Raw genomic sequence first — 26,044 nt, forward strand, 5'->3', positions numbered from 1 at the left:
GTATTTATGAATGTGTGTATATGTAGCTGTGTATAAATGTATGTATATAAATGTATATGTGTATGCATATGTAATTATATATGTATGTTTATATATGTGTGTGTATATATATCAATGTATGCATATATATATATATATGTGTGTGGATATATATTTATATATATATTTGTATGTATACATGAGTAAACATGTACGTGTGTATATGTGTATGTATACATATATGTGTGTGTGTATATATACACATATATATACATATACACAAATATATATACACACAGACACACATATATAGATACACAGACACACACACACATATATATATATATACACACACACACATATATATGTATATATATATATATGTATATATCTGTATACACACACACAAACACACATACATAAATAAGCGCAAGATGAGGGCTTGAGTACATTTTGATGTCAGTTTGGGTCCAACATTTGACAGGTTTCTGTTTTGGTGTCCCCTTTTCACACTCGACAGCGCCTCTACCGAGGGTGGCAGGCACAGTGTTTTCATACATCAGTTCTATAGGCAGACAGTCAGAGGGTAATCCATATCTGTGATTTATTTGGCCAGTGAGTGGTGATCTGCTCTTCTGCAGGGGAAAGCTTCATCATATTCTGACTACATGTCTACCATTACCAGGATTATATTTCTTGCCCTGGTAATTCTATTTCTTCAATTGTATTTCTGGTCCATCTGAAGGCGTGTAAACAGTCCTTCCGGTGGCGGGTGGGCCATTTGCATATGAGGCCATTTTTGCAGTGTTTGTCTTCATTGGGTGTACAACCATTTGTGAACCATGCATCAACCTACAGAGATGGGACAAGAAATATTTAGATATGAATGACTTGTTATCTGGTGAACACCAATCCCGATTCTTAATACAGCCAGATTTAAACCGAAAGTTGTCTTTCCTCTGGAGTGGCGAACCTTTGCAACGGGTCCAAATGAGGGGGGGGGCGTCCGGTGTCAGAGACAACACAGGAGGAAAAGTGAGGAAACCCTGCGACAGCTTTTGCTGTGGCATCGGCTCTGGCATTTCCTGAGGAAACATAATTTTTGTTTTGAGTGTGAGAAAGAGTTTGCAGAAAGAGATGGCCTTAGGCAGAAGGATGGCATACAAGTCAGATATTTGTTTTGTTTTCAGAAGTCATTTACCATCAGACTTAAGAAAACCTCAATGCCACCGCAGAGCTCCCCAGTCATGAACGACCCCAAATGCGGCACAGTCGGTATAGATAGTGATAGTTTTACGGATGGAGTGTTACCCTGTGCAAAGTACAGAAGTGGTTGATAAAGCAAAATGGTGACATACAAGGCAAATGGTTACATATGATTGCTAAAAGCGCTGTTGTCCATTTCTCAGTAGGCAGACTTCAGAAGAGTGAAGAGTGAGCATGTAAGGGAGGGGGTGGGTGTGGCTTTCTACACAGTTTTGGTTTCCCATGAGATATGGAGAAGTTATGTCAGTTTGGGGCGAGTCATAACACAGCAGCGTGTTCCTAAAAAAACAGAAATGGGTACAAGGGTACAGAGGTACGTTTTCTAGGTGCGCCACTTGGTTGCGCATCACAACATGTCTGGCTGCCCGAGTTACATTGCAACATGTTCCTTTAGCACAAGATATTATACCTGTATTCACTAACCTTTTCCATTCCAGTATGTACTCCTGTACCTCCTCATTCCACCTCCAAGATGGACAGTTGTCCATTTGTTATAAAGTTCTCCCTGATCACCCAAAGCCTTTTCCTAACGGTTCCCTGAAAACCATACAGTACTCCTTTTTCAGCTTCCACCACTTCATCCTCTTTCTACATCGTCTTCTTCATCTCCCTTGTAACCAGATCCTTCCTACAAACCACCATCCAACAGCGGTACGACCACACTGTCACCCATCACTACTTTACAATCACTGATCTCCATCGGGGGAAATAGTCTACACAAGATGTAGTCTACCTGCGTGCTCCTACCTCCGCTCTTATAAGTTCTTCTGGCCTTTTCTGGAAAAACGCATTCCCTACAGCCATTTCCATCCCTTTTTGTAAAGTCTACCACCATCTGTCCCTTTGCGTTCCCATCCAGGATGCCAAGCTTGCCCATAATTTCCCCATCACCTCTATTTTCTGCACCAACAAATCCAGAAATTTCCCTTCTCTAAATCACACCGCCCCTGTGGGACCTTCAATTTCTAGCTCAGACTCTTCAGTCTATCGGACACTTCAACTCCTACTCAATTTCTCTTCCTGTCAATACCATGATAGTACAACTTAAAACCTGCTACCTTTCACCTGGCCTCCAGGACACACAGTAAACACACCTTCCTTCTCTGCATCGTGGCAAATAACTCTAAAGCTTTCCCTATTCAAATTCCAAGACTCTTGCCTTTTCTCCCCATTCTTTCTAACACCCAGTTAAAGAATACTGAAGTTGCTAACTGGGCGCTACATGGTGCGCAGAAATGAGTCGAGATATGAAATCAATAGTGGAAATATTTACTCACCAAGCAGAAAGGTGGAGGGTGTCCTCCAAGCGGGTTATCTACAGGCTAAAAGCACATCAAATCAACCTGCTGTCACCTGCAACCTATAGGAAATATGACGCTGTTCCTCTGCCGACAGAAAACAAACCACAGTGTCGCTTTATAAAAATCCCCTCCTTTTTTTTTAAATTTCACGCCTGCCGTCTAATTGATTAGCGTCAACAATCAAGAAGAACACGAACAACCTTAAGTACTACTGCCGGCTAGTGTCTCAGCGACGTAATTACGTACTGGCTCATTGCTTGTATTTATAAATCAGCGAAAATAAAACTGTGAGGCCCCGGTTGCTTCTCATTATCAGGGTTTCTGTCTCAAAATAAGGAATCCAACAAGCCACAGCAGTACTTCCACCAGCCGCAGCCGGTTGACGAATGTCACCTGGTGATGTGAGGGGGAATAGCTGTGCAGCTACTATAAATAAATAAAAACGGTATTGTGGAGAAAATACCAAACAAAACATGTGTCAGGGATCTCTGAAAATACACAACATTGTAAAATAACAAATATGTTGCATCTTTATTATTTATCTGTCAAAATTTACAGAAAAAAAGACATTCTGGTGAACCTCAGCATACTACTATCTCTACCACAGAGAAATATAAATCCAGGATGTTGACTGATGAGTAACAATTCACAAGTATTTTCAGAACAATACTTACTTAAAAGAAAACAGTAGTAATGGCTGTGTAATTTCACATTTCATCCACGATGTCGACTTCCAGTTAATTAAGAGATCTTGACGGAGAAAAGCAGACAGCTTTCACAGTCCAGGCCTCCACTGTGCAGACTGAATTAAAGATTAAAATAAACTATTTGTGTAGGTAGTTTTCGCTGCAACAGTAAAACAGTAGGTTTTAACATGTTTTCGTCCCTGCTGCCTACTGTAACTGCAGCGCAGAGAAAATGTACCTTTTTGTAAGAAGAAGCCCGGAAAATGAGAAAGAAATGACTTTGAGCCTAAAAACTAGCTCTGTAGGGAATCCAAAATGATTTAACTTCAAGGCGGAAAAAGAAATTCGTCAGTATCTTGTGAGTGATATCTCACCAGAGACCAGAAGCACTGGTGCCAGGCTGACCGTCCAAATCCAGGTTGCTTTAGATGATTCTCAACTGAGCATTTTTATTCTAGATTTAAAAAATAAAATTAAATTTAAAAAAAAAAAAAGGCTTCGGGTTTTCCCACCGTCATCCCTCGTCACCCGCTGGTTCTGGGCTCCAGGACGGGCAGGAAGGGGAGATCTGTGCTGCCAAGGAAGGTCCGCCCTCGGTGCTGGAAGACGTCGCTGATGGCCCACGTCAAGCGACCCTCCGGGTCTTGAAGCGTCCCGACGAGCTGTCCGTCGGGCCCCAGCTCCAGGACCAGGGCATAGCGGGGCAGCAGCAGGTTGTACCAACTAAAAGGCACCATCTGAGCACACAAACAAACAAAGCACAGTAGTGCCTTGATTATTACGGGTTACGTTCCAGAATCAGCTGCAATATACCAAGATCCGACCATTTTACTATTTATATATACACTGCTCAAAAAAATAAAGGGAGCACTTAAAAAACACATCCTAGATCTAAATGAATGAAATATTCTTATGAAATACTTTGCTCTTTACACAGTTGAATGTGCTGACAACAAAATCACACAAAAATGATCAATGGAAATCAATTGTATCAACCCATGGAGGTCTGGATTAGGAATCACACTCAAAATTAAAGTGTAAAAACAAACTCCAGGCTGATCCAACTTTGATGTAATGTCCTTAAAACAAGTCAAAATGAATCTGTGTTGCTTCCTGAGTGGACACTATGATTTCACAGAAGTGTGATTGACTTGGAGTTACATTGTGTTGTTCAAGTGTTCCCTTTATTTTTTTGAGCAGTATATATTCCACAGATCTATGACCCACACTCTTTTTAACCTTACCTACACTCTTCCTATACCCTTAAAAATTGCTACTCTTTTAAAAAGTACCAACAGCATGTTGCTGTGACGTGGAAAAGGTGAGAGATGCAGAAAATTATGCTATGCTCGCTGATCAGAGCCCAGGATACAGAACGCCATGCTTTGGTTGGTCACCCTTGAAAATGCTTGTTTTACCACAGAAAAATGAAAACAATGAATATATAAAAATACATTACATTAGTACATTAATAAGAATTTTATATTATATAAATAATATAAAATTGAATCACGGATCAAAAATCTGGATTTTTTGTATGTATGTATTATTTATAATTCTACGGGGTTTATATCAACTTTATACCCGGGTTAAAAATGTGCAACATAAAATCGCAAAAGTCTATGACTTGGGAATGAGGTGTCTCTCTGACACACACACACACACACACACACACACACACACACACACACACACACACACACACACACACACACACACACACACACACACACACTGGTCATGTGACACTCCCTAACCAACAACTTCATTGTTCGTCGCCATTTTGTCAGGCAGATTGGCTTCATTTTTGGAGGATGAGACTCTTCATTCGGAGTTTACACAGAGTTCACACATGCACGCACACACGCGCGCACGCTCCCATCTGGTCAGATTTCACGCCGTCTCTTCTCGGCCCTGAAACAGAGGGTGGTTGAATGATCTGACTTTTTTCAAACTCTCTTTTCTCCCCTCCACAGGCGGTTTCTTTTTCTATGTTTTACATTAAATCACTGAAAAAATCCCTTGTATGATTATAACTGTTCAGACTTTAACTGAAATCTCAACCTTGAGTCAAAAGACTCTCTAAATGCTTGATATTTCAAAAAGCAATCGAAATCGAAAGCAATTCCTTTGAATGTTTAACTCATTCCTTATTCCAGATTTTCCTGAATCGGGGTCACCTCGCAACAATCTACCTTTTTTAAATTTACCTGGATATGAAAAAGCTAACATGAGTATTGGCTGCTGCAAGCAGAAATAAAAACAGTCCGGGTGACGCGGCTGCGGCAACAAGCTCACCTTTGCTAGGAAGCGTTTGACGGACGGATACGGAGCGATCATGTCCAGGAACGGGGGCATCAGCTTCCGGAAGCGCGGGGTTGTTATTCCGATCAGGAACGTCCCGTGATCGCTGAGGCGGATGTTGTCGGGGTAACCGATCATGTTGTCCAGGATCACCTCCTTGGTGCCGGCCTTCGGGCCCTGCAGCCAGTACCTGGGGGTGAGGGGTGGTGGGGGGTACAAAATCCTTTGGCTAAAGATCTTCCCATGTTTTTTCAAAAATGGAAAAAAATATATATAAAAAAAAAAACAACAACATCAAATTCAGCAAGAAATACATAATTACGGGGTTTCCACTTTTTCAGTTATTTTCCGCTGCCTTACTACTGAAAAGTTATCCTGTCGCGCACAAATAAATGTGTTGCAGAGGTGTTCTTCTATACAACTGTGTGCATGTTACACATTTACCAGATCACTTCTTTTTAATCTTCAGGAGTCTGATTTAAGATTTGTCCAATAATCATGCATTACTTCATCTACTCCAATTCTATTGTTCAGTGCGCACTTATTTTTGTTGTTGAATTAACCTGTCAAGCCCTTTGAATTTGCATCTCAGCTGTTTAAAAGTTGCCCAATAAAGAGTGCGTGCGACAATAACAGCTACAAGTCTAATATTTGCTTACATTAACCTTTGCACAAGGAAATGCAAATCTGATTGGCTGCTGATCGCATGCACACACGCACGCTAGTTTCTCATCTTCCGTGATTGGAAAAATTGGAAAATCATTTCTCAGGTTTTCTAGGATGCGTGGGAGCCTTAGATTGGGGGAAAAAAAGATACTGCAAAAAGAGTGGGTGCAAAAATTGAAGGCCCCCTCTTTAAAACAAAATGGCTGAAATTTAACCAGATGTAAAAAAAAAAAATTAAACTAAAAAATTGAAATAATAATAAAAAAATAAAAAAAATTATCACCCCCTCAAAGAATTAAAATCTGTTTGAATAGTTGAAAAAAAATATAGACACCTGAGGATATTCTGGGAACCATGAAGGGAAACCATAACTAAATAAGGTCATGATTACGGCATGACTATTTTTTTCTCCCCATCTTAATCCGGTACCTCAGGATGCGTCCGATGCTCGTCTCGGCCAGCAGCAGGAAGTCCTCGTCGGGGGACAGCGCGATGCCGTTGGGCATATAGAGAGAATCCAGCAGGACGTTAACACCTCCTGTCTGGGGATCGTAGGAGAGAAGACGGCCGAGGGTGTTGAGCTCAATCACCTGAAACGGAGCAAAAAAGTTGCCGTGCTGAACATCTGACCTGCACTTTGTACTCCTGACCAACAGAGGGCAGCACATCCGCCTTTGCGTTGCACAAAAGCAATGATTGTGTGTGTGTGAGGGATCATAATCTGAAAAAAAAACAAAATTTTTTTTCTTCCCTCCTGGGGTGGTTGTTTGCTTCAGGGCCTGGAACAGGACGTCATGCACAAAAAAGGCACAGCAGTTGGTGGATTTTCAAAATAAATGCACATTGGTCACCCATTCTTGTAAATAATAGCCAAATCACAGCGGTTACTATGGATACTGGGGCAGCAACCCAATATTAACCTGAACTATTGACTATTGTTCACCTTAAAATGTCAAACCCTCTTTTGGGTGAAGAGAGGGTAGAATTTTCCAGATTGAGAGAAAATAGACCCCATTCAAATGCTTTGATTAAATTAACTCAAAGAGGCAAAACACAAACTATTGTATTAAAAAAAATGAACCTATATGTTTCAATTTGAATATTGAATATCCTTTGAAAATTTTAATATCGTCTCTCTGCGGAGATTCGCTGATTCGAGACAGTTTCAGGAACATGTCTGTGGAGGTTCTCAGTCATCCAGGTCGTGGTGAATACTTGTCGAAATCTTCTTGTCGGGGCAACTGGACTTGAATTTCTTCACTTGAAGACGTTTCACGCCACATCCGAGAGGCTTCTTCAGTTCTAATGACTTGTGGGGATTTTCCGAAACAAGAATACAGTTTCAGGAAAATAATAACAAAACCAAAAAATTCAGTAAAAAAAAAAAAAAAAAGAAAAACAAATCAGTACCAACAATTACCAACAAATCACTTGAACAAAGTGAAAAAACAGCAGAAAGGAAAATAAGGCAGAATTCATAAAAACAAAAGTACATTTTGTTTTCTAAATTGCATTACAGAAGATAAAGAGCTTTATCACAATATTCTAATTTTCTGAGACAGTCCTGTATATGGATCAATATTGGTTAATTATGGCTGCCGTAGTCAGGGGGCGTCGCCGAAGTAGCAGCGGTAAAAACAGTAAAATGGGAATTTCAGTCCAACACCAACTTGTGTGTGTATAAGGACCCCAAAATGGCTCCTTTCAAGAGACGTGCTTACGACACAGAATTCAAAGTCAAGGCGATCAGTTATGCAGTAGAACACGGGAATACAGCTGCAGCCAGAGAATTCAACACTAATGAATCAACGGCACGGAAGTGGAGGAAGCAAAACGGTGACCTGCGCCAAGTAAAGAAGACTAAACAGGAAACAAAGCGAGACGGCCACAGTTGGAGGACAAACTCGAAAAGAGGGTTTTTGAACAGAGAGCGGCAAGTAGAAGCGTCTCTACATTCACTATTTGAATGTACTTTTTGTAAGTCGCTTTGGATAAAAGCGTCTGCCAAATGAATGTAATGTAATGTAATGTAATGAATGAAGGCAACAGCGCTAGCTAGCGACATGAACATCAATGAATTCAGAGGCGGTCCTTCTTGTTGCTTTCGTTTTATGAAATGTTTTGAACTGTGACAAATGGAGTTGGAAAGACATTGTTTTCTAAGAAGGCGGCGCAAATACCGGTAAGAGCTACCGGTACGTACGGTACCGTATTGTAAATGCACTAACTGGTTTGGGGATTGAACGGAGTTGTCAGAACGTTGGTTTGTATTCTATTAATGAAGTTTGACTGAATGGCTTATCTGACTGTTTTGTTGACATCCCCTTTAGCGCAGCTTCATCTCGGGGATGCATAGCGCAACCCCAGCCACTGCTGTAGTTTCTATTCGATGCGCCTTATAACGCGGTGCGCCCTTTAGATGAAAATAGTTTTAAAACAGCCCATTCATTGAAGGTGCGCCTTATAATCCGATGCGCCTTATAGTGTGGAAAATACGGTACGTTGCAGACACAAAAAAAACGAAGAACTGCTATGTATCTCAACGTTGTGACTGGAATTTTGATTTTAGTTTTGCTTTTTGAGACGTTCGAGTTTCTGGGTGCACAAACACAGCTGCGGCCTTTTTCTTTCTTAGTATTTCAAATCCCCCATTGGGCTTTCCAAAAACCCCACTATCAGCAGAGATGCTACCGGATTCCACCAGCGAGCGCCCTCACCTCTAGTTTGACATGTCTCCGGCCCCAGCGACTGGACGAGTCTGTGAAATAAATCATCCCGGTCTGGCGGGAAATGTCCAGTCCGTTCAAAAAGGCGAAGGGGATGCCGCCTGCACCTGAAGAGGGAAAGAAGCGTCAGAGAGAGCGGGGTGAATACCTATGCGGTTTGTTGAGGTGTCGCGGGAGATCCTTCTCTCCCACCTTGGGAGTTGGACCGCAGCAGAGTTTTCTCTCCGGTCTTCGGGTCGACGCTGTGAAGCCCCAGGTAGGAGTCGGCCACGATAAGCTGACCATGACGGTCCAGGCGGACGCCGTGGGGGCGGCCGCACACCGGCTCGTAGTCTGTGCTGCTGCCTGTGGATGTGACACGTACGCACGCACGCTAGAGCGAGACACTCGGAAAGTGTTGGATGATGATGAGCAGGAAGGACGCAGTTGTTGTTGAACACGAACCACATTCCGGTAAATTCTGTCCCATCTGGGTGATGAAGGTCAGACTGTCGTCTGGTCCGATCCGCCACAACTTCCCGTCCACGGTCCCCGTGTACACGTTACCTAGGACACACACACACACACACACACACACAGATGAAAGTATCATGAGCTAACTAATAATAATAATAATTTGGCCGAAGAGGAAAAAAGACAAGCCGTAGCTGAAGGGGTTAAAGGTCTGACCAAGACAGAGGGGTCAAAGGTCAAGATAACCCGAGAGTCATTACTACCCGGAAAGTCGGCCCCCCTACAGACAGACTCACCCTCCTCATCTGCAGTGAAGGATTCTGGGCCGTGAATTTTCCCGCTGAACAGCTGGCGGCCGTTCTGGAGACGGGTGTTGGGGGCCAGGAGGCCCTCCAGGGCCGGCGGGGGCCCCGGCAGACTGCAGGGACGCATCACAACAACCGCAGTTGCGGATAGCTCTTCACTTTATATTCAGTTTGTTATCTTATTTTCTGTAACAATACCTGTCAGATGATCTCGTTGTGCAGTAAAAAGGTACATTTGCAGCACAAGTACTAATTTTTTGCTTATTTCATGAAGGTTCTTGGGGTCATTTCCTAAGTTTTCGGGGAATTTCCTGCAGGTTTTCACCATTTCCTGCTAATTTTACAATTTATTTTTATTCATATTTTTTTGCTAATACTGCCAAAAGGGTTAACCTTTGTTTGGTAGATTTTTGTTTGAATATTTCCCTTTATGTTATTCGATTTTTATTTCTTGTCTATCTTTAGCTGATTCTTCAACTGAATTTCAATGGATTCTTTTTCTACTTTTTTAAAAGAACTTCATAAATGCTTAAGGGATTGTTAAGTTATCTTGAATTGAAGAAAATTATAGAAATTAATTAGAGAAAAAAGGATTTTTCCCCATCTTCCTCTATTTTCTCTATAGGTACCTCAGAGTCCAGAATCGCAGGAAAAGTACTCACACATGAGGTTTGGGGTCGATGGGAGAAGGAAGCAGATAAACTCCTATCGTCACGGCGACCAGAGCCACCAACATTGACCTCCTGCCGAACCTGACGGGGCCAAAACATCCGAGATGAGCTGAGGTTGCTCACCTTATACACGAGACACACACACATTCACACAGAAACGCATCCTGACACTCGGCAGCCACACACACACACACAAACACACACACACACACACACACACACTGGACTGTGGACGGCTGTCCGCCTCTGGGTGGGTGGAGCTTTCAACCGGTATCTCCCACTTCCTGATAGGGGACTCGAATGCCCGGATGATGTCATCGGGCACCGGTACGAGGTGATTTGACTGATGCGGGCCGCTTCCAACTACTCGGGACCAGATGAGGGGGGGGAAAGGGTGACATCATTCATACAGCTGTGTAGGGGCGGGAGTCTCAGACCTGATCACACCATGTGTCGAGCGCTACGGTGAGGAAAACAGGGGCAAACAGAATGTGCCGCTGCTATGGCAACGGGTCGAGAACTCTCCGGGCATAATTAAAGATGGAAGGAGCTGAGCAACTTAGAGGACCCTGGACTGGTGATGTAATTGTTTACCAGCAACACACACACACACACACACACACACACACACACACACACACACACACACACACACACACACACACACACACACACACACACAGCAGCTGATAAACAGACTTTAACCTAATCAGCAGCCAAACATCTACTTACAAAAACTTCCATGCAAATTGAGTTTACCGGCTCTAATGAGTAAAATTCAGTTTTATTCCCAAATTGTTGTTAATTTCAGTCAAAGTCAGTTTTTTTTGTTTTTAAAACAGCAGCAGATTGGATTTGTTTATGGTTCTTTATCTTCATTTAACACTTGGACACACACACTCACACACACACACCCACACACACACACTGTGTGATGATCTTTGACACATAACCAACAACTTCCCTCCCCCTACTCAGTCTTCAGTAATATTTTAGCATTTTTTTTTCCAGATTGTTTTTTTTCTGTTTATGTTAAACAGTATTCTTTTACTTTTCTTTTAAGTGTCTACCCCCTGCACCACTTGTCTCCATGGTAACATCTTTTATCCTAAAATCATTAATATATCCGGCTGGTTTCTGGATTGTTTTTGAATGACTAAAGTTAATAAAAGCTAAATCACCAAATAAAAAAATATATTCTTTAATATTTGGTGACTTGTTGTTCAGGGAAGATCCGGGTCTTCTCAAATATATCTTTTGTTATCTCTTTGTCGAATTTTAATACGTGTTTTTTGGGCAGATTGTCACGCAACTTTACAAAAGAGAAAACAAGGTGAGAAATGATTTGATATTTTTAACTCCTGCGTGGGTCGTTTTCAGGCAGCTTTGCTTGATTTCATTGATTTTATTTTCTTTATTCAGAGGAAAATAAAGTGACTTTTAGCTTCACATCTTGTGTCTCTGAGGACATCTGACATGTTGACTCAGTGCCCAGATGATTTTTGCTGGCTCAGCAGGATGGAGGAGTTAATGTGTCCACAGCGGACGGGGGAAGAAGTCAGACTGGGAACATTAATCCTGCGGGATTAGGACACAAAATATTCCCCAGAGACTTTGTTGTGTGTAATTTCAGCTTCATATTTCAGCTGTGGATCGAATAGCCCCATGAAGAACCAGCATCACAAACCCGGGGTTTTAAACCCACTTCAATGACTAGCAAAACAAGTTGAGCGTGAAACCTGGAATAACACGGGTTTCTCAGACGTCAATGAAAGCGACTGGAATGGTAAATATTTACGCCGAAGTGTTGACTGAGTCCCATTTTATTAAAAATTTGCATTGTTTTGATTTTTCATCGTGTTAAATGTCACGATAAATTCAGAAAATGAAAACTTCGAGCTTTCTCAGCGCGGTTAAGTGACACGGGAGGGTGGTAGTTGGATCGGATAGTTGAAGTTTAAATGAGTTTTTAAATAAAAGAGGGGTTTATTTTTTATTTTTCAACCTAAACTGTCGAATTCGAGTGGAAACGGCGTATTAAACTTACATGGTCGGTTGCCGGGAGTCATGAAACCGCCGCCTCCTGCGGAATGAGGCGAGTGACCGAGCGACGCAGCGGCAACGTGAGTGACGGAGCCGCCGGGAGTTTAAACACAATAAGCGCTTCCGGCTAGACTTTCAAAATAAAAGCACACGACTTTTCCACAGCGTTTCACAACTTAAGATACATACAGTATATATTAAATATAATTCCAAGCAGGGGGTTGTGTCAGAGATTGAAGGTCATTTTTTAAATTTTTTTTAAAATTTTTTATATAAAACAATTACATTCAGATATATTACAACGTTTTTTGTGGCTTTAACATATTCAGTTGCGGGGTAAGTATTTTGGAGTCGACTCTAATTAAGCATTATATACAGGACTGTCTCAGAAAATTAGAATATGTGATAAAGTTCTTTATCTTCTGTAATGCAATTACAAAAACAAAAATGTCATACGTTCTGGATTCATTACAAATCAATTGAAATATTGCAAGTCTTTAATTTTAATATTGCTGATTATGGGTTACATCTTCAGAAAACTCAAAAATTCGATCTTAAAACATTAGATTATCATGAAAAGGTCATTTTTGTTTTTGTAATTGCATTACCGAAGATAAAGAACTTAATCACAATATTCTAATTTTCTGAGACAGTCCTGTACCTGTACTGTGTGTGTGTGTGTGTGTGTGCGCGCACTTTTATTTTATATCCTATTACATCTGAAATCAAGTGAACTGTAAACTTCATAATGTTCACCTCCATTGTCTGGTACTTCGAGTATTTACAGATTTTAAAAATGCATATATTGAATAAAATATTAAGGAATCTGACTCTTTCCATTCAAGTGTTGGTGGCCACGCTTATTAAGTTTTAAAGTTTTTTCTAACTTACCGGTAATAGTCATGGATCGGACTGTGAATAAAATCTAAATTTTGACCCATTTTTGCAACTGATCCTGATCAAAATGATTTCTGCACGTCAGAGACTTTGTTGACATGAAGAATATAAGTATATCACAGAGGAAATATTGCTTGCTTTTATCACACCTTTTTTTTTTAACACTTTGTGATTTTTGGTTATTTTTATAGCATCCATCCATATCTATCACTTATCATACACTAGGGTCCCAGATTTGTTTTTTTTAAATCTGTATTTTGTGCACACGTATGTCTGGAGAATAGAATAGAATAGCCTTTTATTGTCATTGCATTTCAAAACAACAAAATTGTAATGCTACTCTATGGTGTAGGAAACTAAAACAAAAGGTGAAGCTAAAATAAAACACAATAATAGATAAGTCAGAAAAGTGCAATAAAGTGAGATGTGCATATGGCGTCCTTGAATTTTGAGATAATAATAAATAGAGGATTATTGTTATTAATAATTTCAATCTAACTCTTTAAATAAATATCACTTGTTAATTGTTACCCCCACCCCCAAGCTAGTACTTTTTTTAATGTAATGTTACATTTTAACACAAGCAAACATTCAGCGTTTTACTTTGAAGGCGCGTTTTCCCGTCGTCCCTTGCTTTTCACAATAAAAGGCGCATCTTTGACGCATCGAGACTGGAGGTGTGAGTGCTGGAAGGGGGGCGGGGGGGTTACTGCCCACCCAGCGGGGAAGGAGGGGGTTCCACGGGGGTCAACCAGGGGACACAAGGAGGGGCCCCCCGAAGCCGAAGCGTCCAAAGAACTCAACTGATGTCCCGTGAAGTGAGACTCATGATGGAAGTTTGGCAAAAAGAAAAGGCGCAGAGGGTTTTGGACACAAACTTCTGTGGGGCCCCGGATGATGGGAAAAACAAGGGAGGCAGCAGAGGAAGCCCTCACTTTAAGTAAAGTCTCTTATAAATATTCAGATAATTCCAAGTCGATTAAAAACTTCTATTAAATATAACCAGAAAACATGCAGTATGAATAAAATAGTCTTTTTTTTTTTAATTTCTGGAGGTCAAACACAAAACGCGAGACGTTCAAAGTTTGTTTTTTTGAATTTTATTTTCACTTTTAATAGGTGCAGCCCCTCGTCGGGAAAGGCCACGTTTGGTAACATTTCAAAAAAAAAAAAAAAAAAAAGAAGCCGAAAAATTATCCGGGGAAGAGAAACAAAATTAGAATTAACCTGCTGCAGTTTCTGTTTTCCTGCAACGAAAAGCAACAAGCGTCTGCAGATTTTCATCCGGCTGCTGCTAAACTTCAAAAATAAAAAGGCACAAGAGAGGTTTGTTTTCCGACCGATCCAGAAGCTAAAACTTTTGTAGGATATGGCTTTAAAAATAAGAATCTTGAATCATTTCTAAGGGAAATCAGAATTAATTTTTATCAACCTTTTTCATTTTTCCTCTCACTCAACTTTAGAAACAGAGTGAATTTTTATGTTTTCACACTCAACTAAAAGCTGGCGAAGGTTCGACCATGTGAAATAATTCTGATGCGTCAGGGAGAAAAAACAGTCACCAAATCAAGTCCTCGCTAAAGTGAGGAAGAACAACGGTATAAAAAAATTGAAGAGAAAAAAAAAAAAAAAAAAAGGAAGAACAGCATCACGACACCAACAGAAACCGGCTCTTAGGGCCAAAACGCTCAGGTTTCACTCCTTTCCACTAGTTGGGGACTCTTATGCTTTGAGGTCACATGACCCCACGGGGGCAGGGCTAAACAACTTCCAGAAAAAAATTAAGGAAGTGGACTTTTGCTGGTTAATTAAAGAAGCTAAGGTGACAAAAGGTTGCTTGAATTAATGGAATATGGCATTACTGCTTGTTTATAATGCCAGCTAATGAATTTGTAGGTAATAAGATTGTAATGAGGCCTTTTTAAGTCTTAAGATAATTGTTAACAGTATTATGAAGGCTATCAAGCTAAAGAATGTATCTGGAAAAAGTCTGTTCTTCTAAAATACCATTTTAATATGTAATAATTACTAGACATATGTCTCTATATAGAAGTGGAGCTGCATAGTATTTACCAATTAGCATCAAACAAAAACTCCATTAACTAGCATCACTCACTAAAAAGTACGAGTAACTGATTAAATGTATACTCAATAGGGAAAATAAACCTTACAAATCTTAAAAAAAGGAAAATAAGTTAATGTCTTTCAATCCTAAAACGGTTTATGAGAACCGCATGCAATAAACACCTTATAATACTTAATAGAACAAATGACTACTTCATAATTAAGACCTTATCACAATTCAACTAACACGTATATGTAAGAATTGCCACTGTAAAATAAACAGGTATTTTTAATTAATAGTCTAAGATAGCCCCAAAATTAACTAAAATGTGTTTTATAAACACTACTGATGATTATTACACTTTTTATTCAACATTTCTCATGTAGCATCTCAGAAGGCCATACTGAAATCTTATTACTTACTAATTAATACATATTAAAATGTTATTTATGATGTATTAATTTATACTACCGCATTGTCTCTACATGCTTCTTGCTTGTCTTGGATCAATAATCAATATTTCATCTTGATGGCCATTTAGAAATCAATCTTGAGAGTGTCCCAGCTCTGAGGGCAGGTTTCTGTTCATATTGGGAAAACAAGTTTGTGAGTTTTCACAGTTCAGCCACCCGGTCGAGAAGGTTTTGTACACAGTTATAACCGGGGTTATCCCAAAATGTCGAATTGAGAGCGTCGGTGATGAGCGTGACGACGTTCTGCCGATTACACAGTTGCGAGTTAAGATGAAGAGCGTGACGGCGTCAGATTAAGCACATGGAGAGAGAAAACAAAATAAAATAAAAATAAAAATCAAACAAACGAAACCCGTCTTCCCTGAATTAAAAGTTAAAGTGCCCGAAAGGAAAAATAACAAAAACAAAAATACTTTAGTTGATACAACTGGTCTGTGATTAAACACCTAAAGTTGTTTATCAGATACAAACAAACAACAACATCAACAACAACAACCCATTAACTGTTTCCATGCAGAGGCTTATATAGATTCCTATGGAAGCACAGAAAGGCCAAAACTATTTGAATCTAAAAAGCGCCTTAAGTCGCCTGCATTTGTTTCTTGTCTTTTTTGACGATTGAAAACTTTTTTATTTTGAATTTGAACCGTTCTTCGGAAAAAAAAACAAAGCAGTTGAATTCACAGTTTCTTTTGTTTACTTACTGGGTGTTAAAGATTTGATTGAAAAGTATCTCACTTTCAACTGTTGGACGTTTATATTTAATGGAAATATTTTACGTCATAATTTTGGGTAAAAAAAAACAGAAAGAAAAAGAAAAATCAATTGAGAGCTGAATTTTTAAAAGGCGATTGAAATAAATGATCTAGAATAAGAAAAATAAAGATTTTTGAAGATTAAAATCAATTATTTTATGTTTTATCATGCTAAAACTCTTTAAAAAATGTTTTAAACAAAACAACAAATAAAAAACAAACATAAAAAAAAAAGTAGTTCATAAAACATGCCTTGCGTCTCCATGCAACTCAGCAAAGCCCCTCCAAAGTATCCCTCCCTTCAAAATGCCCACTTCTTTCCTTCTTCAGCTTCAAAACACAGTTTAAAAAAAACTTGGGACGTCAAAGCACGTGAAACTTCAAATTTCATGAAAAATATTACTTTTAATGCCCGCCCAAAAAAAAAGAAAAAAAAAAAAGGAAAAAATATAAATAAATATAAATCACCATTAACTTCTGATTCAGATCTATCTAGCCTTTCTCTGCTTCCATAGCGTTTAACCCAGTGTTTAATAGTGGAATAAATCGGGCTGAAACCCATTTTAAATAAAAACTCTACAATATTATATATTTTCCCTCCGGTGGGATGAAGCCTCTGATACTCTTTGCTCCAGGCAACGACACACACGCGCACACACACACACACACGCGCACTCAGGCAGGCAGGCACACACACACACACAAAATATCTTTGGTTATGACAAAGTTCCAAAACAAAAATCTGTAAATTGATTTAGAGCTTTTGGACAGACATGCGTCCACTTGGGGGTGGTGTTGTAGAAGAAAAGAGGCGGCAGGAGCCCATTCACTCCAGAGATTCTGATTGTCTCCTCAACTTAAAAAAAAAAAACTTAACTGAAAGCAAAGTTGTTGGTCTCTTATGTAAGAAGTAGAATATTAAGGCCACGAAAAAGCGAACGAAAGAGATTACGAGCGTCAAGAAAATATTACAAGGATGAAATTGTAATATTACCGGAATTAAGTCACGATATTTAAAGTAGAAAGATCTATCACACGTGCAAAGTTCTTATATTGAAAGAGCTAATATTAATAGCGAGTATTAATTCAATGATAATGGTTTCAAGATAATTAGAGAAAGGAAATTAGGCGATACGTTGAGAGTAAATTCACAATGCAGAGGGAAGATGAGAATGATGCTTCAGTTTAAGGACAATGAACTCCTAGCATTGACAACAGAAATAAAAAAAATAAAAAAAAAAGTCAAATTAGATCGAAATAAATATACTATATCTGCAGAAAATTGTACGATGGAAATGGCTGATGATTTGATTCATGCAGATTTTTGTAAAATTAAAATTTTCTCCTTGTTCTCCTCATTCAGTTGTGAATTTATTCTCGGCATGTGCCAGGTTTTTCCCCTGCGGCCGTCGGTCTTCCTCTCTACACATGAATAAACCTTGTTTTTAAACCCCCAGAATCGTCTTAAATCACCTGCGTTTGTCCTCCGTGCACATCCTGCCACACTCCTCCTCCTTCCTCCCCCACAACTTTCTCCCTTGAAGGAACCAGCGAGGCGGTTGGAGGTCCGTGACCCATATCCCGCCGTCGTCCTCAAAAGCCAAGCTGTTTTTCTTCTTTTCTAAACGACACATTTCTGCTCTGGGAAAGAAAACAAATCTGTTCTTCCCTCCTTCCTTTTGTCTCGTATTTCCTCATCTACTTCCTCTTTACCTCTTGATCCTACATCCAGAAATCGCCTCCTCTCTCGCTGTCCTCCATCCCTCGAGGTCAGAGGTCACCGTCCTTGTCTCTCAACCACGTCTATACCTTTTACCCGACTTAAAACTGTCCAAAAAGCCTGTTTTCGCCGCTACAATAAAGCGCTTTTCGATGCATAGATTCTTTGGAGGCGGCCCGTGGCAAAAATCAACAAAAACTTCGACCCAAAAAAAAAAAGACATTAGAAAGAAAATGGTAAAATAAATATAAAACAAAATGCAACTTAAAAAAGCTTAAAGCAGAGTTTAAAAAAGGAAACTATTAAAACTAATTTTGATTAAAAAAAATTAACCGAAACCTTTTTTTTCTTTAAATCGCTTCTCATTAAAACACGTAACTCAATTTGTGATTGCCTTTTTCTCAAAGATGAATTAAAACTAGATGAACTGATTGATTGGTGTTTTTTTTATCAAACTCAAGACAGAAAAATTAATATTCCTCCTCTTTCAGAGACTCTGAACTTGCTCTTTCTCTCGCTTTCAGAACATATCCATCGACCCCCTTCAGAACCTACCGCTTTTACATTAAAAAAAAAACACTCAAGTTTTGATATCATCAATATAAATGTTATCTAACTTATTTTCTTGTTCTGTTTTTACAGACATTCACGCCTGCGATGGAATCGTCCGTCAGTTGCCGCTGTGAGACGGCCCTCTGTGTCGACAACCTGCCGCCTCCGCAGGAGAAAAATAAAAAATAAGACTCTTTCTATTTTTTAAGATTAAAGAAAATAACAAGAAGGAGCTTCACCCATATAAATTAAGAGAAGAAAAATATGTACAGACCTTTAACAAACACATTAAATAGAAGTCAGAAGTCGACGTACAGTATGGCCTTGAGTCTTCACAACTCTGCTGCTGCGTCGGCCTGGAATCCCACCGACCGGCGCCATCTGCTGGACGACACTGGGTTCTAATGGAACACAGACGGAACGGCGGGACGGGTAAACGAAAACTCCTCGCGATGCTATTATCGCAAAGAACGAGGAAAAAAAAAAAACAAAAAAAAAACTGTCCTAATAAAATTTTGGTGTTTCTTTTATGTCTTCGGGTGGCTTCTGTTGAAAAAAAAAAAAACTAAAAATAAACCATCTTTTCTCAAATGAAATGGCTAATTCATTGACCTCCCTGTTTACTTTTTGTCTGAAAAAGAGATGGAGGACAAAAAAAAACAAAAAAAAAAAAAAAAAAAATCGGGGCTCCGAGTCGCCGTCACCGTCGGGGGGTCCCCGTTTTCCGTCTGGCTCCTGTTGTGTCGGAAACCCCGTCGTCCCTAGTGGACGCAGCATGAAAGATGGCGAAAAAAAAAAAAAAAAGTTTCCGATACACTGCATCGCTATATGACAAGGCGAGGAAGGTGAGGAAGAAGAAGAGGCGAGGGGATGGACGGAGGGAGGATGAGTCAATATGGCGTGAGGAATCCATCTTTGGCGGGGTGAATGGGTGAATCTGTCCGTCCCCCTCCTCCGGCTGTCCTTTATTTCATCCTTCCTTCGGTCTCGTCCGCCTGTCCGTCCAGTGCTCTCTCTCTCTCTCTCTCTCTCTCTCTCTCTCTCTCTCTCTCTCTCTGGGTAAGATGTAATACCCCTCCCATCCACTAGGGGCGCTAAAGTCCCGTGGGGAAAGGGGGCGCTATGGTCTACAACTGTCCCTTGACCTCCTTCAGGGCCTCCTGCAGTCTCTGGCGGTACGTCTCGTAGCGGCGGACCACTGCCTCCCTCTGCTCCTCCTCCTCCTTGTCCAGGATCCGCAGGAAGTTGCGCAGCTCGGGGATGGTGAAGGCATCCCACTGCAGCAGGGAGGACACGCTGCAGTTATAGGTACAGTAATTTCTTTTTTTTTTTTTTTTTTTTTTTTATTAAGGTTGTTATTTCTTCCAAACTGTTTGAATTTGATTTTTAAATCTTTTGTTTTTTTTATTTTTTTACTGATTTTTATTTTCAAACGTTTTTAGATTTTTTGGGATTAACTTTTGCTTTTTTATTTCTGATTTTCTCATGATTTCCTTCAACTATGCAGATTTTGTCAAGGGCTTATGTTGCCTCTCTGGAGTTTCCCAGATTTGTCGGGTAATCTCTAACACTTTTCAAAGCATTTAAATCACAAAGAGTTACATTACATTACAAAACAATTTTAAAATGTTCTTTTCACTAAACTGGTGGTTCACAGTTCATTTTCAGGCTTTCTTGCAAAATTGTTAACACATTCTCTCCTCTTGAATTTGTCAGTAATTTCCAGCTGAGTTGTTTTTTTTTTTTGTTTGTTTTCACAAACAAATAGACAGAAAAAAACAAAATGTTGAGCTAAAATTTGCAGACTTGTGAGCCTTTTCACCAACAGAGTTGCTTTCAGTAAAAGCAAGGAGCCAGCAGTTCCCCCTGGTGGCCTGGTCACAATTTAATTCACTTCACCGGAGGCTCAACCCTTGAATTGCGAAATTCAGAGTCAAGGCTCGTTGTTAAGGGTAAAGACGGAAATCTACAGAGAAATTGTTAAGTAATTGAGGTTGGGGAAAAAAAGACAAGGGGAGGAGGCGGCGGCGGCGTCCTACCATGACTTCCCCCGTCTGCTGCTCCCGCAGGACGAAGCTCAGCATGTCGCCGTCGGGCCCTGCCACCAGACGCAAGAACAACGGCTGCTCGCCATCCGCCAGCTGACACACGTACACTGCATAACGCACACACACGAATTCAACATTAACGGCGGCAGTTAGATCCAGATTTATGTGTGGTTTACTTTAGTTTCATGTGCAGCATCACCAGACTGAATTAATGACTGTGTGTGTGGAGCATGGGATCAAAGGGTGGGCACACATTAACTGCCAGTAATGAGTTAGTGAGTGAGAGAGGTATCTTAGGGACAAAATATCACATTACTGCCATTTAATATTGTTGACAAAATATCAGTCTGTTGGGGGAAATAGATAATCGTGATAAAATGTTCCACAAACCCCCCCCACCCGGTGCTGACAAATCTAAATCCATCGCGTTTGTTTCAATGAAATACTCTTGTAGGTACTTAGAAATTTTCTCCCTAGTTTTGAAGGGTTTGAAATTTTTGGACCATTTCTATAACCTTTTTTTTTATTTTTTCCCCCACTGACTTACAGGCTATTTATTGTTCTTATTTTCTATTAAAGATGAACGGTTGTATGACAGCCTGGATTGGCTGCGGCCACCCCGAGAGCAGGATAAGCAGAATATATAATAATTCATTTTTAGTAATAATTTATCTGGAAATATGTTCATAACTGTGCAATATTTTATAACAGCTACATGTACAATTTTTTTTCACACTGTTGTGCACTCCTTATCTTTCACTTGTTACTTAAGAAACTTTATAGTTTATTAGTATTTCTTATACTCTCTTTTTATCTCTTTTTTTTACTGTTTATACTATTTTCTACCATTATTTATTATTGTTATATTTTACTTGTAGCTGGCACAACAATTTCCTTTGGGATAAATACAGTTGTTCCTATTCTTATAGATAATGAATGAAAAAATGAATAATTTGTACTGATTTGCGGATCATGAAATTCAAATGTTCTAGCGCAAGTTCATCTTTTCCCTTAAGTCACTTCTGGTCAATTCACAGGTCATTAATCTTATGCTGAAGGTGATTTCCTGCTGGTTTTCATGTATTCTGATTATCTCATATTTCTTTTGATTTCTTTCCACGTCGCCCAGCCAGGACTCGAACCTTCAGCCAATCGCGCCCCGATTCTTGCCCTGAATAATTTTTGAATAGAAAACCAAAGAGGGGGCAAAACGCCAGTTGCCATCTGGGAATAATAAAAAATTGAATATTGATTCTCAGCTTGAGATCTTTCCCAGTCTTCCGTCAAAACGCCTTGTCCTGATCCCGGAGCCGAAGGTTGCAGACATTTTCTGCATTTCCAGACTCCTGATGCCAAGCAGGCGGGGAGACCTTCGCATCCATCTCATTTCCAGACGCCCCCCTCCCCCCCTCGCCGGCGGCTCCGCGAAGCACGCTCGTCTAGACGCCGCCGTTTACTGGCGGGATGGGTCCCGAGGTTCGGCCATCCGTCAGAGAAAAGACGCCCGCAGAACCCCGTAAAAGGGTTTGCGGGTTGAAATACGAGAAACTTGAAACCAGATGCGAGAACGCAATTGGTTTAATAAAAACAAATAAAACGACCGAATGTGTAAAGTTAACATCAAAAAGGCTGCTCACTTCATGATTTTTTTTTTTCCCTTTTCACTTTTTTTTTTGTTTAAATCACGTTTCCCTTATTTTCTCTTTCCCTCGCTAACTCATTCCTGTTTGACTGTTATTTGTCTGAATTCAAAACCTTCATTGCTGATTTATGATTTTCTCAAAGACCTTCAATTTTGAAGTAATTTCTCACTGATTTTCAAGTGCATTTTATTCCATTTCTCACAGATTAATTAATTTTTGATTACTTGCAGATTTCAGGACACCCTGAGTGTTTTAAAAGCTTTGGCTCCCATGACAGTTGAAGGCCTTTAAGTGAGAGACCAAAATAAAAAAAGAAATAAAGGCGGAAGGGGTTTATCTTTTTCTTTTTTTTTTTTACTAGACAGAGGGTTTAGATCGAGTGTCTCAACCAATTCTTCCAGGAAGTGAAAACCTACACACAGTTGACAGTGTGCCAAAGTATCTGGTAGCAAGTTCGTCATGAGAGGCAATGATACACTTTCAGCTCAGTCGGTTTAACACACACACACACACAGTCAGCCTTACCCTGCTCCTCCCTGCGAAAGCGTTTGAACAGGGCATATTTGGCTGGGCTGTCTGCGACGGTGAACTTGTTGAGCAGGGCCACGATCACCTGAGGACACACACACACACACACACCCACACGCGATCAGTAAGAGACTTCATGTATTGATGGCTTATGTGGAAGCAAAATCACATCCCCATTAAAATATATTTGTCTCATAAAATAATTCCTCTGGATAGAACTGAAGCTGAAGAATCAATCATTGATCCAATTAGACCCATTACTTTCTGTGAAACCATGAACTAAATTGTTGTTTTTTTTTTAGAAGCTGGATTTTGTTACATTTAATAAAACATCAGCAGGTTTCTGGAGTGTGTGTGTGTGTGTGTGTGTGTGAGAGAGAGAGAGAGAGTCGGGCCACCTGTCGGACTGTGTTATTGGAGCTGATGTGCAGGGTCTTGACCACCCCCCGGGGCAGATAGAAGGCCTCCTGAGCGGTGGCTCCTTCCACCCCCCTCTGGCCCGCCCGCACCGTCACGGGCCTCCTCAGCTCCATCTGGACCTTGATGAAACCGGTGTACACACCAGTCGAACCCTAACACACACACACACACACACACAGAGCATTCAAACTTTATTCCAATGTGCAGTTTATGGGTGTCTCCCTGCTCTCCCTCACAACCCGACACAGTGGTTTGGTTACAATGGGCTGGAGTGGACCTCCAACCAATCGGAGAAGGAGGGGTGTGACCATTTGCCCGGTACTCTGAAAACACACTCACGCAAAACGTCAACAGAGGTACAAACACCTGGTTCGACAATTCGAGATTTGAAGAAAGTAAACAAACCCGATCCTTTAGGCCCTGATGTTGGCAATGAGACGCGACAACTATGGTAAATAGACATGAACTTAAATAGCAGCGCTCTAAGCACTCATTTAAACACACACACACACACACTGGGTGATCAGATACTCAATCACTCGGTGATCCAGCTGATGGCTGTCAATCAATCAATCATATTAGCTTAGATAGGACCGGTGCAACCAGACAGATGGCCTGAGATGACCAGCATGCTAACCTCATCAGTACATAAAGGGGGCCTGCATGTGGTTGTGTGTGTGTGTGGTTGTGTGTGTGAAGCTCATAAGTGGACAAACGAGATCAGGGCTGAAAGGAAACGTTGGAAATGCAGGGCGGAAGGATAGATAAGGGGACGAAGTACTGCCAATGGAGGAGATGAAGAGGAAGAGACGGAAATGTGGAGATAAAGAGAAACAACGGCAGAAACCGTGTGTGTTTTCTAGATTCCTGATTAACCCTTTAATGTTCTCGCAAAGAGAAAAGGATCTGGAAAAAAATATATTTTATTAACTTTTTGTCTTTATTTTATTTCTACTTTTTTTTTGATTAATTTCTTTTCCTTTTTCTACCCCTGCATCAGGCGATTTCTAGTTGATTTTCCAAATGGTAAAATATCATCTTTTTTTTAACCAAAAGTTTATTCCCCACTGATCTTACCATTACACACTTTCAACACACTTCCACCTCAGGCACCTTCCTCCCCGCCGAGGAAAACACAGCGGGGGGACGGGGAGGCGAACAATGGCAGGAACGACATCAGCAGGCCGATGAATGCTGGGGTGGAAACTTCCGGACCCTCCGATCTGAGATGCGCTCTTACATCTGGGGTTCCAGTCCGGGTTTTTTTTTTTTTTTTTTTTTTTTTTTTGGGCGTGTTCTTTTCCAAGTGTCAAAGATTCATTTTGAAGATCGTTTTCAGCGAGCTTTCGTCAGATTTCTTGCAAAATTCATATCAGATTTTTGTGGGGGGTGATTTCTTTTTTTTTTTGTATGGCCTTTTGAGACATTTTAGATAATTTATTGGGAGATTTCAGGTCATTTCTTAATTTCTGCTCAGTTTTTTCAAATAAATAACGTAAGTAGTTGGTTTGCTCCAAATTGTGGCTTTTTTTGCTGTGTCACCCTTCGGTGAGATCCTGCTGATTCTTTTTGAAATTTTGGCTTCTGCTTTGAGGATTTTTTTCAATTCATATCAGTTTTAAATCATTTATTGTGTCATTTCTGATCATTCCTAAGATTCTGATTGGATGTTTCAAATATATCATTTAAGCAGTCGGTTTGCTACAAACCGTGACTCCTCTTGTGTCCGGCTTCAGCGAGATCCTGCTGATTTTTATGAAAATTTCGGACGATTTAGGTCGATTTCTGGCTCCTGGTTGTGGGACTTTTGTTAAATGTAGTTTTAAGACAATGATCATTATTACTGCATATTTGAAATGATTTCTTCATTGTTTTTGATAACCTATTGTAACTTGCTAGGATATTGGTGGTGATACTTGGGGAAATTTGTTGATTTAAATACAGATTTTGTTCATTGGCTATACTTGCGATGATTACCGCAGTGCCCTTCGCCTCTGAGCCCCAGTTACTGGTTACTGGAGACAAGTCAAATGGGGTTACAGTGGAGCAGAAGTTGTACTTCCGTTCCAACACTGGGGCCGACCTGTTGCCCTGGGTGATGGGTTCCGACCAGTCACCTCGTGGGTTGCGATTATATCCGACCACGGCCGTTTAACGGATGTAGCGGCGGCGTAAAGAAAATAATCTCGTGTGAAGACCCAGAGCAGCCCTACCCTACTCAAGCTGCGGGCCTGAAACGGGGACACAGTAGGATATATGAAGGGGGGAAAAAAAACATAAAAACAAAAACTACTCACCAGCGTCATTTTCAGGTGGTCTCTGGTCAGAGAGTTGTACTGCTCGATCCTCTGCCTGATTTCCTCCTTGCTGAACTCCGTCCGCAACTTTCTCTCCTTCTCCGCATCCTGCACGGCGCAGAGGGAGAGAACATTAGCGCGACAGGGCGAGTCACAAGTCGGCTAAAAACAGTTCAACAGTGCCGGCTCTGTTCGGGCCGCGGCGGCGTGGGTGGGAGGTTGCGGGGAGCACGTGGACCGGGTTCC

The 26,044-nt window shown here is 40.5% G+C and overlaps 2 protein-coding genes across 3 annotated transcripts in view; both read right to left on the reverse strand.

Annotated features, from left to right (window-relative positions):
• Nucleotides 1–415: 415 nt before the first annotated feature.
• LOC147233927 (adipocyte plasma membrane-associated protein) lies at nucleotides 416–12,464 on the reverse strand. Of its 2 annotated transcripts, XR_015106098.1 has the most exons (11): nucleotides 12,405–12,464; nucleotides 10,349–10,438; nucleotides 9,678–9,799; nucleotides 9,373–9,474; nucleotides 9,121–9,273; nucleotides 8,920–9,035; nucleotides 6,632–6,792; nucleotides 5,531–5,726; nucleotides 3,745–3,969; nucleotides 953–1,064; nucleotides 416–831 (listed from the first exon to the last, which is right to left on the reverse strand). XR_015106098.1 is itself a non-coding variant. In XM_086146129.1 (9 exons), coding segments are annotated over exons 1-9 (1,155 nt in total). In that variant the 5' UTR covers nucleotides 12,407–12,464; the 3' UTR covers nucleotides 3,054–3,756. The 2 variants fall into 2 exon arrangements, 1 of the variants encoding a protein (XP_086002255.1); XM_086146129.1 differs by lacking the exons at nucleotides 416–831; nucleotides 953–1,064 and having other exon boundaries at nucleotides 3,054–3,969.
• Nucleotides 12,465–14,383: 1,919 nt separating this feature from the next.
• rassf3 (Ras association domain family member 3) overlaps nucleotides 14,384–26,044 on the reverse strand; it is a 38,395-nt gene continuing 26,734 nt past the window's right edge. Inside the window, exons 2-6 of the mRNA XM_086146602.1 lie at nucleotides 25,799–25,906; nucleotides 23,480–23,653; nucleotides 23,079–23,166; nucleotides 20,902–21,017; nucleotides 14,384–20,139 (exon numbers count right to left, since the gene is read on the reverse strand). Coding sequence (XP_086002728.1) covers nucleotides 19,990–20,139; nucleotides 20,902–21,017; nucleotides 23,079–23,166; nucleotides 23,480–23,653; nucleotides 25,799–25,906 — 636 coding nt within the window. The 3' untranslated portion in view covers nucleotides 14,384–19,989. The remainder of the gene's footprint in view (nucleotides 20,140–20,901; nucleotides 21,018–23,078; nucleotides 23,167–23,479; nucleotides 23,654–25,798; nucleotides 25,907–26,044) is intronic.

This window comes from Fistularia commersonii, chromosome 5, assembly GCF_037954325.1.
Source record: "Fistularia commersonii isolate RoL2024-O1a breed Wild chromosome 5, RoL_Fcom_v1.0, whole genome shotgun sequence".
Taxonomy (NCBI): Eukaryota; Metazoa; Chordata; class Actinopteri; order Syngnathiformes; family Fistulariidae; genus Fistularia; species Fistularia commersonii.